The following is an 18,157-nucleotide window of genomic DNA, read 5'->3' as shown; positions in this document are numbered from 1 at the left end:
TTTAACTTGACCTTTAGAATTTATTATTATTATTATTATTATTATTATTATTTTTATTATTATTATTACTATTATCATCATCATCATTAGTTCCGTGAGTATTTTGGTTCACTTTAATGTTGCAAGGTAGGTATTATTTCTGAAAGTACATCTATGGCCAATTAATTCTTTCACTGGCAGACCATATTTTCTATAATCGTCAAATCTTACATGCTTCTTTTTCTATTATATTCTCTTAAACCGTTGTGTTACTTAGAACAATACAACATCAATCTCCCACTCCCTCTCTTTTTTATGTACCCAGGCAAAAAGTTTTCACAGTGTTCTGAATGTAAGGAAGGATGACCACATCAGTGAAAGAGTTATCTACGTATGAAACAAACCCGCAATAACCATCATGATCAACACCATCACACACACACACACACACTATTGAAAGCAAACGAATATTAAAAACACTTTATTGCTGAGTAACGATTACAATTTGTTTAATACTGGAAACATTTGTGGTTCTTTGGAAACAGTCCTGTGCTTTGGAACTACTCGTACGTGTGTGGTGTGCAGCGGAGGAACATTTTGCTAGACGCACTTGGCCAGGCGCTCGAACCTTGGCGTACCGAGACGAGTGAGCGGGAAGCAGCAGTCGACCACTCGTCTTAAAAGCTTAACCCATTCACTGTCACTTGGTACACCTTTCTCTAATCACCAATCACTATGAGACATCTTTACTTGTTCTACACCCAATTTTTGAACTGGGAAGAAACTGCAAAATGTATTCTTTTTCACCCGTAACTTTATTGTAGATGCTTATAAAGACTTCACGCATTGCTTCTGCTGCTGCTAATTGTTTCGTGTGGCGGGTCATGTTGGGTAGTAGTGACGGTAAATGTAAATTAAAGACCCGATTTCACGGTCTTTTCCTAATGTTGTGATCGTTACCAAGAGTGGCGATCTCCACTACCACCACCACCAAATCAGTGCCAACATTATGGAATCAGGGACCTTCGTTTTGTGATCACCACCACCACAAAAACAACGACTGTGAAGTGGAATCTAGATGTTGGTAATGCCAGTTGGTGAGGCTTTTGGTTAGGAACGTTACCAGACAATTGTTAAGTCGAGCTAAAGTTATGACACCGCAACAATGAAATCATACGGCGCCCATTAGGGTCACGAATGAACGTTGCCTCTTTTTACTGAGAAAATACTGTGTGCAGAGCATCATTACATGATACATGCCTCATAGAACCGGCTGCCTGAACTGCCTCTGGTTCTCTCCCTCTTCTAGCTACCCCACACTCCGCGCCTCGTCCCGCCATCACGTCACGTCACGTCACATCAGCACTGCCTGGCCGAGAGACGAACGCCTGAGCAATAATGTTCTTTGGCTGTACTCTGGAATCTATTATGTACTTTTGAAACATCACGTTGCTACTTTTGGAAACAATTTTAAACATTACCACAAACTACTTTTAATGCAATGTACACACTATGGAAACACGCAAGATTTCAAACAATACTGTAAACTTCACAAAACCGTGTAATGTTGATGCCCGCTAAGATAATATCCTTCATGCTCCGCCACTCAGACCGCACAGGTGAGGCGCCACGCACTCTGAGGGCAAGGACGGTTGAGGGACGCTTAGTGAGTCCCCGAGTATTGTGTTGTGTCACGGGGAAGGTAAGGCTGTAGAGTCACCAGGACCAGTTGACGAGGTGCTGTGGCGTGGGTACAGGCCTTGTCACACGATCACTGGGCGAGTGTGGTAGTCAGGCAGTTTTTCTCACCAGTTTCCTTGACGAGCGTGGTTGAGTTTTGTATCGCTGACGAGCCTACTGGAGCAAAAAGGGCGTTTCAGTTCCGCACGTCTACATGTTTAGCTTCCACGCATTCTCCACTCTTATGCTGAACCATCACACTTGCCCATCGATCGTGTGACAAGGGAAGAAAATGTGCAGTAATCGACACAGGTTACAAAGGTCTTGAGATGCACGAGTAAAGCGACAAGATGTATAATACTGAGCTCAGCATACATTAATAAATTGAAATACTATCACGGTTCCTATATACCCTTCCTTCATTACACTCGCTGATATCACACCGTAGTTGGGTTTAGATTTGATTGATAAAATTATATAAAAGCTGTATTTGATAATATGACTACGAGTCGCCACAAACACAACCAGAAGACAGGCAGGGCGTGCATGCAATTCCTCTGCATACATATCCTGATTCGCCTTAAAATAAGATAAATTGCTCCTTGCCCGAAGACTGACTTAACACAAACAGATCACTGAAATCCAATGAAAGCTACTTTAGGTAAACATCGAAGAAGCAGAAGAAAACGAAGTGCTTTTTTTTTTTTTTTCACGGTAGCACGTAATTATGACGAATCAAGGGGAAGAGAATCTACCCGTCAATCACTAATGGCACAGAACATTTACATTACTAACTCACCCAAGCTATAGGTCGTATATTGGTATTTAAAAAAAACAAAACAAAAAAACTGAGTACGAAAAACAAAACCAACTAACTAACATATACGAGTACAGCAAAACCCGCCACATCAAAAGTGTTAGGCCTATCACGTATAACCACTTCCCTTATCACTAGTGTTAGATCAAAACCAGTAAATATGTTGAGAAAGAACCAGGCGTGATGTCATACTTCGGCTCGCTATTCTCGAACCTCTACCGCCTGAAGACCCTGACCACCACCAGCACCACCACCACAACCACCACTCAAAAAACTGAGGGGAATGTTTTAGACGCTCTAATCACACCCATACAATAACGAATCTTAGAGAGTGAAACGGGAGAGTAAAGAAGGGTAAGAAAAATATAACAGGAATGAAAGGAGAGAGCAGAAGCAATTACGAAAACATAAAAACACATCGGGATCTCTCGAGTTGGCCGCCTGGGCTTCCCTCAACGCCGCCAAGCTACAGACATACGAGGCGCGAACTTTGCGCACGAGAGAGAGAGAGAGAGAGAGAGAGAGAGAGAGAGAGAGAGAGAGAGAGAGAGAGAGAGACTACAGTAAGAGGCGAGAACTTTCCGCGCGTAAATGAAAAAAAAAAAAAATGCGAGAATTAAAACAAATAACCTAAGTAAAAAGTAAACACTGACAATAGTTCAGATAAAACAAGGCAAGCTTATTAAAACAGTAAACAATATGTGAAAATAAACGCAGGTTGAGAACTGTTAAAATCACATTCACCTGAGTCCATCTCCTCCACCTCTGCCTTCGTGTTGTTAATCTGCCGCCTCACACTGCGCCTCCACCATCACCACCACCCCTCCCATCAGCGCCGCCAAATACTCAGCAGGTTACGTGTACAACTCAGCTAAAGGCAACACGATGGACAACACACCTGTGCTTACGAATAGGTTGCTCCTAACGCGACGAAAACATGGATGGACGATAGAATAAATAGGCAAGTAAGCGCGCTGAAACTCATAATGGTTGCCGGTAGGGAACACTCAAGCCTCCATTACACCTTCCCAATTACACCTCCCTAAACCTTTCATTTCTTCACCTACCGCATCCAGCCTCCCATTCTCAGTTTACGTACTCACCAGACACACAAGGGGCTGCCAGGTCCAGTTTTCTTCTGTCGCAGAAGAAAAGGTGAGTTAATACAACTCACCGAGTTAATTTCACTTCAGTCAGCAGAATACTACCGCACCTTCTCACAGCCACACAGGCGACCGCTGCGCCACCTAGCAGTGGCAGGACACAATACAAAGAGGCTTCGAACCACCGAACTAATAATACTTACTCGTTGCATTTCATCACAGTTGCCTTAAACTTTATAATACGACAAATACATACTTCAGAACAGGAAGTAACGCAGAAACAAGTATGAGTACATGTGGCGGCCTGGGCGGCAACGAGGACGAAGAGAAAGAAGTGAGACTCGTGTTCCGAAACAATGAACGGCTTCGTAATTACAACAGAATGACACGACGACTACGTAAAAGTCCCATTACTACATATGTACTACCATCAGTCTCCTTATTGACCACACACCGGGATAAATACACTCACCATTGCAGAGAATATGGAATGAAATAAAAGTCTCCTTATTAACCACACATCAGAATAAATATGAGTAGGTAGCGGGCGGGTGGCCGGGAGCAACAGGGGAGGCTGGTTACAGTTAGCGCCGGTAGATGGTGTTGTAGCCCGACCAGCGCTCCACGCGGAACCTCTGCACCAGGTCCACGATGCTGCCCTCGTCGCTCGGCTTGTTGATGGCCACCTGGCGGGCAAAGGAGGAAAGTGTCATGCAGTGAGAGAAGCGACTGATTATTTGCATTCTATTATTGTTATTATTTTGTTCCATATTATCTGCTTGTCGATACTTTGTGTGTATCTGGAAATTTTACTAGATTCTTCTATTTATTTTTCCTTTTCGAGACATGAATGAAGAGAGAGAGAGAGAGAGAGAGAGAGAGAGAGAGAGAGAGAGAGAGAGAGACCCAAGAGTGAACAGCAGAACGAATTAGTAATGCAATAAAGAAATAAGTGGATTGTTATGGAATTCTAATTGTAATAAATAACACTCATTAATCTAGCAGTTAGTACTTCGGAAGACACAAAGGTTGATCTATTAATAGGTACCGAGTTGAGGGGGAAAATTGAAAACGACAGTGTTAATGACGATGAGGATGGTGGTGTTGCTGATGGAGGAGGAGGAGGAGGAGGAGGAGGAGAAGGAGGAGGCATATAAATCATAAACTAACAGCAATAATAACAAAAACAGGAACATCCCATCGTGACCACCACCACCACCAACAACAACAACAATGACTGCTACTGCCTCAACTACAACAACAACAACAACAACAACAACTACTACTACTCCCACTATTACTACTACTACTACTACTACTACTACTACTACTACTACTACTACTACTACTACTACTGCTACTACTACTAAAATAATAATGTTAAAAAGATAAGACAGAAAACTAGAAATGACAAAACAAGTAGAAAATTAAAATCTCTCTCTCTCTCTCTCTCTCTCTCTCTCTCTCTCTCTCTCTCTCTCTCTCTCTCTCTCTCTCTCTCTCTCTCTCTCACCCACCCACCTCGGTCATCAGGATGTAGGTGAAGCCTCCAGGGTCCTCTAGCGGCGCCGCCTTCACCAGGAACCTAATCCTGAGGCACTGTAGCCCCGCCATCATGATGTCTTGCAGGAAGGCCCGAGCCCCTGTCCACGCCTGCACGGGAGGGGGAACTGACTGAATAAGGCGTGCGAAGGAAAAGGAACGGTGGAGGAGTGTAGAGAGGGAAGAAGTGAAGAGAATGGAGAGGATATGTAGGATAGTAAAATTTGGGAGACATGAAGAGGAGCGACAAAGAAATCCTGCACTCGCCCAGCATTCACTACTAAAACAGCCACACTCCACCGATCCCACACATACTTTCAAATGAGAAAAAGAATCCTCTTCATATACTACATTCCTCTTCCTTCCAGGTCAGACATCAGCCCATGACACTCCGCCACCTTTCCTGTATCACCCTCTGCCATCATCACATCCTAGAGAGTCACACACACTTCACCGGTTTCTGGAAGTTGGCTGTCTCTCAAGTACTTCAGTCATGTTCCAGTCCCTTCATTCATTCGTCCATTCATTCCAGTCAATTTCCAGTTACAAAGCTGACTGTTAATCCTCATCATTTACCTTTCAGTGCCTCCAGTCATTTATCTGTCCCTTCATTCACACTCGTCTGTTCACTCTAGTCGCTCTCCAGCTTCTTAATTCACTCGTCCATTCACTCCAGTCCTATTCCAGGGCCTTGAATCACTACACAGTCCCTTCATTCGCTCATCCATCCACTCCAGCCACCATCCAGTCCCTCCAGCAACCTTTCACTTCCTTTACTCACTCGTTCAAACACTCTAGTCACCATCCAGTTCCTAAAAAGTCACCTGTCCATTCCAGCCACCTGCCAATCACCCTCGTCCACTTCCCTTCTTCCCTGCCCCTCCCACGCACCTTCTACCCTCCCCTTCTCCCAGCCTCCTCCTCGCGTCCCCATTCCCCCACGCACCTTCCACTCCTTAATGAGCGTTGGGTTGGGCTCCACCTCGATGCTCTTGAAGGCGGAGACAACGAGGACGAAGTCGTTGGCGTCCTGAGCGTGCAGAGGAGGCCGCACGCTGCCCACCTCCTCAAACACACCTGCCGGGAGACGACCAGAATGTTCTTCCCGTGTACAGAGTGAAGCTAAGAAGGACAGTGATTATAAAGGTGAAAAATAAAGAGAATGGTATTAGCACACTTGGCAGGGGACGACGAGACTTCTCTTCTTGTGTACAGAATAAAGCTAAGAGGGACAGTGATTGCAAAGGTGAGGAATAAAGGGAAGGCTATTGTTGGTGAAGAAAATAAGAGTATGAGTATGTGTATAGTGAATGAAAGATGAGGAATAAAGGAAATGGTATTGTTGGTGAGGAAAATTATAGGAGGTACTGAGTAATGTGTGTGTGTGTGTGTGTGTGTGTGTGTGTGTGTGTGTGTGTGTGTGTGTGTGTGTGTGTGTGTGTGTGTGTGTGTGTGTGTGTGTGTGTGTGTGTGTGTGTGTGTCAATAGTTAAGTTACCACATTTACCTTGGAATTTTTGCCTCAATGTATAATTCAATAGGTAAACTTGACGTGTGTGTGTGTGTGTGTGTGTGTGTGTGTTGATAGACATATACTGTTGATAGATAGATAGACAGACAGGTAAACAGACAGATGGATAGATAGATAAATAAATAGAATGAGATAAGAGAAGAGATGGATACATACATGCATAAATACATACATGCATAAATACAGAGAGAGAGAGAGAGAGAGAGAGAGAGAGAGAGAGAGAGAGAGAGAGAGAGAGAGAGAGAGATTCATGTAAATATTCCAACGTCGCAGTTTTGTGAGCGGTTTCTTTACTTTTCCTCTCATATTTCAGCTTTCCTTCCTCTTCTCCTTCCTCCTCCTCCTCCTCCTCCTCCTCCTCCTCCTCCTCCTCCTCATCCTCCTCCTCCTCCAGCTCCTCCTCTGCTCATGTCGTCGTTTGGATTCGTGCACACACACACACACACACACACACACACACACACACACACACACACACACACACACACACACACACACACATGCAAACATTTACATAAGTCTCTCTCTCTCTCTCTCTCTCTCTCTCTCTCTCTCTCTCTCTCTCTCTCTCTCTCTCTCTCTCTCTCTCTCTCTCTCTGACGCACGCAAGCACTGATTTTGAGTTTCGGAAAAAAAAAAAACTAATGCAGAGGAAGGTTTTGTCCCTCAGCGAATTTATTTTTTTTACCGAGGAGGAGGAGGAGGAGGAGGAGGAGGAGGAGGAGGAGGAGGAGACTTAGTTCAGGTGATAAGACGATAAGAAGTGTATCCATTGTGACAAGCCGATGGAGGAAGAGTTATAGAGGACCTGCCAACAATCACCAAGACTCACCAAGCAATTTACAGGCTCACCAACACTCATGATTCATTTAACAACACTCACCAACACTCACCAAGCAGCTTACCGCCTCACTAACACCAATGATTCACTCGCTATTACTCGTCAACATTCACCAACCCTATCAACACTCCCCAAGACTCATCAGCTCTAAGCACTAACTCACCAACTCTCATAAACACCCACCAATTCATACTCACCAACACTAAATATTCACTGTCAAACACTATCACTCAAACACCATCACTCGTTAACGCTCATCACCCAGACTCATCAGTACTCACAAACACTTATCAACACTAAATATTCATCACCACTCACCGTCACTCATCACCATTATTCACAAACACTCACCACACTTTCCAATACAACATACATACCAACACACAAACATCCATCTACCACACTGCCTGACAATATACAGCATTTAGAAACGTTTTGCTCTCTCATTACGACTATTTTCAAAGGCCACAGAGATAAGCTGGTTTCTCACGTGTGTTTCTTCTGTTAATACTGTAGAAACTTTGTTAATATGTCACCTGAAGCGTAAAAAAAACATCCTTCAAAGTCCGCGTAAAGTCAACTATAGGCTTTTGAAAGTAGTGAGGATGCGGCGCAGAAGTGTTTCAGAATATGGTTCATTGCATGACTTTATTTTCTGACCTTCCCTACTTTCCTGCGACTTGAGCTAACACGAAGAGTAACGAGATGCCTGCAGATCTAAATTGGCTGACTCGGAACTCAGAATATTTCTCTGATCACGCTTTGAGAATTGGATGGGTATTTTTTTTCGTTTTTTTTTTTTTTTATTGTTCTTAGCTAGCCTCCTCTTTTGATTTATTTTCGAAGTTTTCTTTTTTTTGCTTTCTTTCCATTCTCACTTAGTCTCTTAGCCCATCACTTCAAACTTTCCTTGTTTTTTCTTCGTTTTCCCTCCCATTCTCAATCCTACCCACAATGTTAGTGCACAATATAAATCCTCTCCGTTTTCTTTGTTTCCCTTCTCATCCTAACCCAACTCTTTAATGCATCATATAATTTCTTTTCTTCGTTCTTTACCTATTCTCATTAATCTACCGCATCTATTTCCTTCGTTTCTTAGCTATTCTCACTCTACTCCATTTATTTTCTTCGCTTCTTACCTATTCTCACTCTATCCCATCAATTTTCCTCGTTTCTTACCTATTCTCATTAGTTTACCTCATCTATTTTCTTCGCTTCCCTTCTCATTCTCACCCCGCCTGCCGCTTGCCCTCTCACCTTGGTCCACGGGGTTGTCCTGGCCCAGCGCGTCGGTGTCGAGGAAGGCGCCGGAGTGCATCAGCTTGCTCACCGTGGCGCTGTCCTCGCTGACGTGCAGCAACGGGTACAGTCCTGCGAGTGGTGGGCAGGAGAAGATTAGATAAGGGTGAGGTTAATAATTTTTTCTCTCCTTTCACCTTTCAATAATGAAAAAATCGCGTTTATGTTGTTGAATAATTGGTATATTTTTTGTTGTTGTTTATTTACTTATTTATTTACTACTACTACTACTACTATATTATTATTATTATTATTATTATTACTATTATTATTATTATTATTATTATTATTATTATTATAAGAACATTAGATCACAAGGGAAGATGCAAGAAGCCATCACCCCTACCCTTGTAGAAAACCTATCTACCTACCTGCCTACGCCCAACTATCACTCCCTAATCCATCTAATTATCCCTACACATAAATCTACCTAAACACCCGCTATCCATATACTGATCTAATCTTCTTTCAAAGCTCTTTATTGATTCGGCAGTAACAGCCCAATTACTGAGTCCCTTTCAGTCATTCATCGAACGAATTTCTACATAACCTATTTCTATACGAGTTTCAAGGAATGAGTGGTCTGATTATATTTCTAAGGTAAAAGTCGAGAAGGAGACAGAGACACAGAAACAGAGACAAAGAGACAGAGATACAGAGATAGACACAGTGATACAGACAGAGATATTGAGACACAGAGACAGAGATACAGAGACAAACAGACACGCAGAGAGAGAGAGAGAGAGAGAGAGAGAGAGAGAGAGAGAGAGAGAGAGAGAGAGAGAGAGAGAGAGAGAGAGAGAGAGAGAGAGAGAGAACCATAAAGAAATAGAGACAGAGAGATGCACAGAGACAGAGACAGAGACAAAAAGACAAGGGGAAGAATTATTCAAATTAATAAACTATGAAATAATAAAAAAAAAAAGCTTGAACCCTTATGAAATTACTCAAGAGGAAGGGAATAAAAGAAACATATGAGAAGGTACTGAAAGACATTTGAAAGGGAAGGAATGTCACTCTAAAGATACAAAAGAAGAACAAGAAAAAAATAAATAAATAAAAAAGACATCAGTTTGCAAGGGGTGGATGAAGAGGAGGAGGAGGAGCTGGAGTGAAGAGGTATAAAAGTTCAGAGAGTGGAAGCTAAGGAAATTTTTAATAATGCGAGTTAAGAAGAGGAAAGGGAGAGGAGAGAAAGAGATACACAGACAGACAGAGAACTGAGTGATAGAAAGGAAGGGGAGACGTGGAGTGGTGGTGTTAGAAAGAAGAGAAAAGGCGTAAGGTAGGAAGAAGACAGAGAGGAAGGGGAGAGGAATTAAATACAAATCAGGAAGGAGAGTTCAGGAAGAAAAGAATAAGAGAGAACATTAATTAGTGAAAGAAGAAAGGGAATCTGAGAGGGAGAGCATACGAAAGGAGGAATTAGGAAATGAGAGAAGGGAGTTGGGTAGGGAGAGAAGGAGAAAAATGTATAAGAGTGTCGATACAGTGGATAGAATTGTTGGTTCTTTAGTTTATGACAGCAGGGGCGTGTGGCAGTTCAGAGGGTGCATTCACAGAGGAAGAGAGGCATTGAGTACAAGGCTGGGAGTTTTCAAGGACTTTCCATGATTTAAGTGATAGTTTAATGGTCATTCAGCACTATCAATACATTAAAACACCAATGGGAACTCGACTTTTCGTCTTTGTGGCCTTTGGATGTAGTGCTGCGAGAATGAAGTGTTTAAGGATACACTGAAATGCTAAGTTGTGAGTATTTCAAGTTTTTTTTTTTATTTTCATGTATCTTATTTTATTTATTCATCTATCTACCTATTTATTTATTTATTTATTATTGTTATTATTATTATTATTATTGTTATTGTTATTGTTATTATTATTATTATTATTATTATTATTATTATTATTATTATTATCATTAATAAGGATAATAATAATAATGCAAGTACTGTACGTGAGCAGCCCTTTATATCTTTACAGAGATCGGTCAAGGGCAGAGAAAATGAGAAAAAAAAAAAAAAACTGAGGGCAATAATTATTTAGTTTCGATGTCCCAATATTCTTCTTTAGAAACAATTAAGTTCATAGGAATGAGAGAGAGAGAGAGAGAGAGAGAGAGAGAGAGAGAGAGAGAGAGAGAGAGAGAGAGAGAGAGAGAGAGAGAGAGAGAGAGAGAGAGAGAGAGAGAAAACGCAATGAGTTTCATAGTTCACTAGTGAAAGAGATGAAAGAGTGAGGGCACTGGTTAACTCTTGCAGTAGTGAAGTGGACATAACAGGGGAGAGAGGAAGAAGAAAGCCTTGTGCAGCGAGGACGCGAGAGAGGGAAGGCATGCAGTTAGCAAGGCCAGAGGAGCAGCAATCAGGGACATAACAATAAAAGATAACAAGACAAGCAACATAACAGCACCATATGAGAGATTGTAAATAGCTAGTAACAGGAGGAAGGTTATTACTGACAAAGGGAATAAGGTCACACAAGGTCAGGTAGATAGAAATGCACAGGAAGAACAGACAACAGGAGACCTTTCATTAGGGCGAAGATCTTTGAGGGCTATCAAGGAACAGATCTGAGGGAGGGACGAAGAAGAAAAGAAGAAGAAGAAGAAGAAAAGAAGAAGAAGAAGAAGAAGAAGAAGAAGAAGAAGAAAATAGACGACAAGATGAGTGAATTGAGGAAGCGATGCGTACAGAGGAGAGAGAGTGGAAGAAAATAATGAAGAGAGTCTAGAAAAGTACAAAAAAGAAAAAAAAGTTACAAGAACGAGTTTATGGAAGAGAAGGAGGAGGGAGAGAGGGGTCATTAAGGCGTGTAACATCATGCATAATGGAGGCAGAGAGGGGAGCAAAGTTAGCAGTGAGTGTTCAGGGTGAGGCAGCGGAGGGGAGCACGAGAATACGGAGAAGAGGAAGGGGTGCTGGAAGGAGCATAGTGGTGGTGGTGGTTGTGGTGGATAGTACGGAGAAAGAACACAAAAGAACACGAAGAAAGAACAAACAATGGAATATCTGATGGTCCTTACGAGGCTGTTTGTGATAAAGCACAACATTTAAACAAGAAAGACGCAGGACTGTGACGTATAATAGGAGGAGGAGGAGTAGGAGGAGGAGGAGGAGGAGGAGGAGGAGGAGGAGGAGGAATACATATCTAAAGTGAAAGTAGGAGAAAAAGAGAGGAAGGAGAGGAGGATATATATGACTGTCCTTCGATTTTCACTCCCTTTGTTTATCTCTTCGTGTGTGTGTGTGTGTGTGTGTGTGTGTGTGTGTGTGTGTAAAGAAAGAGAGATTGTCAAGGTAAGCTGTTACAATTAGGTGTTGGTAGATTATTTGGTAGGTTTTGTAGGTGTGTGTGTTCGTTTGACCGACCTACAGGTTTAAGCTATTATTTATGAAACACGTAATGCGAAAAAGTCCATGAAAACGAACACTATCTAACTCCATCTGTATGTGTGTGTGTGTGTGTGTGTGTGTGTGTGTGTGTGTGTGTGTGTGTGTGTGTGTGTGTGTGTGTGTGTGTGTGTGTATTATCTATCTACCAAGTTATCTATCCATCTATCCTTTTATAAGATAAGATAAGATAAGATAAGATAAGATAATTTATTGGTCACATTGTTATACATATATGCATACATGTGAAATTCTTTTTTGGCAAAAAAACAGGCTCCAGAAGTACTATATATAAATAAAAGTGTGTCACAAAAAAGCATTAAAAGAGTTTCTATGAGTAAAAATGGTTAAAAATCACAATACTGCTGGGGACAAAAGTTTTCTTGTACCGCTCCGTTTTTATCAATGGCAGTGCCAGCCTTCGTCCTGACCTTAAAAACATATAACAATTATTAAGAGGATGAGTTTGGTCCTGCATTATTTTCCGAACTTGTTTTAATGCTGCCTCTTGATATAGATTGTCTATGAATGTTACTGTTGCCCCTAACTTTTTAGCCTTTTTGACTATTTTGTTTAGCTTATTTTTTATCTGTTTATCTATCTATCTATCCATTTATCAGTTTACATACGTATCTATCTATCCATCTGTATATCCATGGGAGTGTATGTGTCTGTAAGTGCATCTTTCATTCATGTGTGTGTGTGTGTGTGTGTGTGTGTGTGTGTGTGTGTACTTGCCTCCAGTCTGGTAGGTGTCGTATCGCTCACAGATGGTGTACAGGTGGCCGCCAGGGGGCAGCACCGAGCGAGCCACGTTCACCAGCTCCCGCAGAGACTTCTTCACTTGACGCACCCCGACTCCCTCCCGCCGCCCCACCCACGTCACCACCTGCCGCTCCTTGAGTCCGCTCATCCTGCAGGGGAGACATTGGATGATGAGACGGAGATACATAAATAGATAGATAGATAGAAAGATAGATAGATAAAATAGACATAGAGACTGACAGACAGATACTTACACACACATACATGGATAAACTGATAGGCATAAAGAAAGAGACAGATAAATAAATGTATAAGTACATAGATAGGTAGGTATATAAAGACATATAGATAGATTGTTAGATAGACAAAATAGATAGATAAATAGACAGATCGATAAATACATTGGTAGGTGTATGAATAAATAGATATGAGAGAGAGAGAGAGAGAGAGAGAGAGAGAGAGAGAGAGAGAGAGAGAGAGAGAGAGAGAGAGAGAGAGAGAGAGAGAGAGAGAGAGAGAGAGAGAGAGAGAGAGAGCAAACAGAAACATCACACAATCGTAAACAGGACTAAAAAAGAGAATAATACCCGTAAGTAGCCATAAACATTCCATTCTTGACGCTGAAAGTTACATGAGCTAATAGTAATGTTTTTTTCAGGTCGTGTCTCTTCCCTGTGTTGAGTGCCGTGGATACGAGACACACGTTGCGAGGTGCACGTTGCGAGGTGGCATGACACTGTGTTCACGCTGGAAGGGGTGGGCATTATGTACTCGTATGTAATGTTGTGCTGTGGCGCTTGTACATAGTCTAGTCATAAGTAGAATTAGAGTAATCTTTTTTTCTGGACTAAATTCCACTGTGTGTGTGTGTGTGTGTGTGTGTGGCTTTTGTTCGCAGCTCTGCCCTAGGATATAAAATGAATAAATAAATCAAATAAATAAATATATAAATGAATAAAAATAAAGACAGATAAATAAATGAAAAAAAAAGCCCACTGAAGCTGCCAGACCCTTAAGAGTATAGTCTGAAAAGGATTGTTCGAAATGTGAAGAACATAAAAAAAAAGAAAAAAAAAGAATTTCCTGACAAAACCTGACAGCTAATAGAATCGTAACAGATCTGAGGATTTAAAATTAGAAAAAAAAAAAAAAGGAACCAAACTCAACAAATTGTAAGTAAATGTGATATGTTGCCACACTTCTGACAGAGTAAGGGAGTAATTATCTGGCAAAACAACACCAGAAGATAAGCTTACACAAGGCCAATTAACCTACACAAGGCGGAGACTACACTGGTACCATTCACACCTCCATTAAAGAAGACCATTATATTAAATCCTACTTGTGTTTGCTTCCATGTTTCTTGTGTTTGTTGCTGCTTTTCCTTTATCCCTCATGCTGCCGTGTCCCTACGCCCTACATATCCTCCTGCAGCAGACAACACTTTGCTACACCGAGGGCCCTGATAATTTATTACTAAAGGAAGATTCTATACAATATATGAAAAAAAAAAAACGGAGAAAACGAGAAGAAACAGCCCTTCCTGGAACAGACAACACTTTCGTGCACGAGGTTCTGGATAATTGCTAAAGGAAGATAAAAGAAAAATTACGTTGAGGTTTAAGTGACCCGTTAAATGCTACTTGTGTTTCCTACTGCCTTCCTTAAAATGCCTCGTGCTGCCGTGTCCCTACCTGCTATAGACCTCACCGCGGCGGACAACACCTTACTGCACCGAAAGTCCTGATGATTACTACTAAAGGAAGACATGGGACGAGAAAAATCTGTACAATATATGAAGAAAAGAGAAGACAAGAAGAAATACACCATCTTGCAGCAGACAACACCTTATTACATAGAGAGCCCCTAATAATTATTGTTAAAGGAAGACAGGACAGGAAAAATCTATACAATATATAAAGAAAAAGAGAAGACAAGAAGAAACACGAGGTGACAAGGGTGACGCAAGGAAGCAATTCATCAGGGAAGCGTCGTTGCAAAGGCTATTATGCTTTCCGACAAACGCTAAAACTAGACACTCAGGAAGGAAAGGTTTACGTCACGATGCAATGATCTGTTGGGGGCGTGAGGAGGAACGGGAGCAGTGGGGTTACTGTGGGCTAAACCAATACCTGTTGTTCATAGTGGTTCTCTCTCTCTCTCTCTCTCTCTCTCTCTCTCTCTCTCTCTCTCTCTCTCTCTCTAGATCTTCTCTTAAATCCTCTCATTTTCTTCCTCGTTCTCTTCCTTCCTCTTTTTACTCATTTTCTATTCTTCCTCTTCCTCCTCCTGATTCATTCATTCCTCCTCATTTTACCACTCTTCAACTTCCTCATTATCTTCCTCCTCCTCTTCCTCTTCATTAATTTTTCCTCCTTTTCTCTCCTCTTCTACTTTCATATCATTATCCATATTGTTTAATTTGTCCTCATCTCCTTTTCGCCTCATTCCCTTCTTTCGTGTCGTCCACCTCTACCACCACCGCCACCACCACCTCCTCCTCCTCCTCCTCCTCCTTCTTATTCTTCTTTTTCGCCTTCCTCCTCCCTTTTACTTACCACTCTACTTCTCCCTCTCGTTATCACCATCTTCATCACCACTAAGCCACCATCAACAACACACAATCAATAACACAACAAATGCAAAAAACACAACAAATTTTCCGCATTCTTTCCCATGATCGACTTTCATTCTGTATATGCTCTATTTTTTTTATATATATATTTAGCAGCAATCGCAGTAAATCATGTTCTTTTGCTACTATCGATTCTGTTGCTGCGTTTGGCAAGACGATGCAAAAAAAAAAAGAAAAAAAAGAAAAGAAATTAAGCTTGTTATTTTCAGGAACTTCAAGAGAGAGAGAGAGAGAGAGAGAGAGAGAGAGAGAGAGAGAGAGAGAGAGAGAGAGAGAGAGAGAGAGAGAGGTGAAAATAAATATAAATATAAATAAAATTAACTTTGTTTCACTACTTCTCCTTGTGCTAATTTGGGAAGAGTTGTTGTTTTTGTTGCTTCTATTTTTTTTTTTTATACCAGTAGTTAATTCAAGAGTGAGGATTATAGGAGGAGGAGGAGGAGGAGGAGGAGGAGGAGGAGAATAGTAATGATGATAATAATAATAATAATAATAATAATAATAATAATAATAATAATAATAATAACAATAATAATAATAATAATGATAATAATAATAATAATAATAATAATAATAATAATAATAATAATAAGAAAGAAGAAGAAGAGGAAGAAGAAAAAAGAAGAAAAGAAGGAGAGAGAGAGAGAGAGAGAGAGAGAGAGAGAGAGAGAGAGAGAGAGAGAGAGAGAGAGAGAGAGAGAGAGAGAGAGAGTTTCCTTAATATATGGTAAACATCGAGGTACTATTATCTCTCTCTCTCTCTCTCTCTCTCTCTCTCTCTCTCTCTCTCTCTCTCTCTCTCTCTCTCTCTCTCTCTCTCTCTCTCTTAGGCATTTCAAATTGAATCCCTAATTAGACACTCAGGTTCTCTCGTTTGTTTGGAAGTCCCGTGATAGAAATGCTCTTATTCTAATGCGAGGCAAGGAAATCATGGAAAAAAAGTAAGGAAAAATAAAGGAAAAAGTTAATTAAAATACCCTGGTTTTTTGTTTCTTCTTCCGGCTTGCTCTCTTTTCCTTCTCTCTTCCTCCTCCCTTTTCTTTTCCCTCCTCTCCTCGTCCTCCATTTCCTTCTTCCTTCTCTCTTCATGCTTCTTCTCTTGCTCTCTTTTCTTATTTTCCGCTTCCTCTTTAATCATTCTCTCCCATTCCTCGTAACTTATTCCCCTCACTCCTTTCCGCTCTTTATCTATCTTGTCCAAGTCCTCTTCTATCCTCCTCAGCGTTTCTTCGTCTTGTTCTTTCTGTAGCTTCTCCTCCTCGTTCATCTCCCCAGTTTTCTCCTTGCCCAGACCCTCCCTCTGCTGCTCTTCCTTGGCGAAGTCGTAAGATTGCATAAAAGCGTTGGAGTCCTCATTCTGGCCTTCAGGATCCACGTTGCTGGGGATTGTGTTCGCTAGCCTAGTCCCAACCTGGATCTCGGGGCTGGCTCGTCGTGATGGCGGCTTGCTGTTTCGGCCTCTGCCTCTACCTTGCCCTCTGCCTCGTCTCCGGCCAAGTCCTCCACGTCCCCTGAGATTTGAGGGCATGGAGACAGTTGGAGAGACCATATGCGCCAGGGTAAAAGTTTCAGACGTGTGTTCTTAGTGGTAATCGTGCTGCCACTGCCACTACTCTCGCCACGCACCGCTAATTGGTATGTTTCTATGCCGGCACCATAACTATGTAACACATCTTTTTATACTAAGTCCAAGGTCGTTGAGATGAAGAGACCACGTGCGCTATGGTTCCTCTTGGTTCCTTATTTCCTCTCAGACTCGCTCTCGCTCGCTCCTACTATCATTGCCACCACTGCCGCTAACTGGTTTCGTTACTATGTCGTCACGAGCAACGCCGCCGCCAAGGATCGCCACACCTCTCCACCCCCACCACCACCTCCACCGCCACGACCACCTCTACTCCACCCGTCCCGTCGTCGCCGCTACACTGACTAACTCACACGGTCGTACTGGTCACTGGCTACTGGTCGTCCCTGGTTTATACACCACCACCACCATCACTAGTCACGCCCCCTCCCCCCCCTCTTCTCACCCCGACCACCACCACAATAAACTCTTCTCTGAACGGTGCACCAACTTTCGCTCGCTCTCGTGTCATCAGTGCCACAAAATATGATACACAATGCACACAGACCCTGAACACACACACACACACACACACACACACATACACACACACAAACGCGTTTCCTAGAGGCGCCTTGCGATATAAAACTATAAAAAAAAAGTCTTGATGCTCACGTGAAAGATATTGTCTCAGTGGGTGATGACAGGGCTGGGGCGGCTTTCCCCTCCCCTGCCACCTGGCTACACCTCATTAACTAGGTAAACACAGCTGCCAAACACCTGACCGCACTTGGAGATGGAGGGAAGTTGGCACTCTGGCATAACACAGGAACCCGTGACACAATGGTGCTGTGCCTCTGTATGTTTGTTCTTCCGTGTGTTATACGTAGGACAGCATTAGGAAGGCAACACTGGGATCTATACGTAGAGCCTTAAGTGATGGCATCTGACAATATCCGCTGTTACTGTCAATTATTACAACATGAATTATTACAACATGAATAACTACT

The 18,157-nt window shown here is 42.1% G+C and overlaps 1 protein-coding gene across 2 annotated transcripts; it reads right to left on the bottom strand.

The window, feature by feature from the left end:
- Positions 1–446: 446 nt before the first annotated feature.
- LOC135104155 (uncharacterized) lies at positions 447–17,539 on the bottom strand. Of its 2 annotated transcripts, none has more exons than XM_064011220.1 (7): positions 16,561–17,539; positions 12,922–13,097; positions 8,750–8,863; positions 6,068–6,198; positions 5,101–5,232; positions 4,052–4,265; positions 447–1,833 (listed from the first exon to the last, which is right to left on the bottom strand). In XM_064011220.1, the coding sequence occupies exons 1-6, from the start codon at positions 17,130–17,132 to the stop codon at positions 4,164–4,166; spliced, it is 1,227 nt and encodes a 408-aa protein (XP_063867290.1). In that variant the 5' UTR covers positions 17,133–17,539; the 3' UTR covers positions 447–1,833; positions 4,052–4,163. The 2 variants fall into 2 exon arrangements, with proteins under 2 accessions (XP_063867290.1, XP_063867288.1); XM_064011218.1 differs by having other exon boundaries at positions 3,580–4,265; positions 16,561–17,536.
- Positions 17,540–18,157: the final 618 nt, after the last annotated feature.

The sequence above is a fragment of the Scylla paramamosain genome, chromosome 10 (assembly GCF_035594125.1).
Source record: "Scylla paramamosain isolate STU-SP2022 chromosome 10, ASM3559412v1, whole genome shotgun sequence".
Classification (NCBI taxonomy): Eukaryota; Metazoa; Arthropoda; class Malacostraca; order Decapoda; family Portunidae; genus Scylla; species Scylla paramamosain.
This window is presented reverse-complemented; position numbering and strand designations above follow the sequence as displayed.

Coding starts and splice junctions, on each gene's coding strand:
- LOC135104155 (XM_064011220.1), bottom strand. CDS start 17,132: ATGGTCTCTCCAACTGTCTCCATGCCCTCAAATCTCAGGGGACGTGGA. Junction 8,864..12,921: donor CGACACCTACCAGACTGGAG/GCAAGTACACAC, acceptor CACCACTCGCAG/GACTGTACCCGTTGCTGCAC. Junction 5,233..6,067: donor CGCTCATTAAGGAGTGGAAG/GTGCGTGGGGGA, acceptor CCTCCCGTGCAG/GCGTGGACAGGGGCTCGGGC.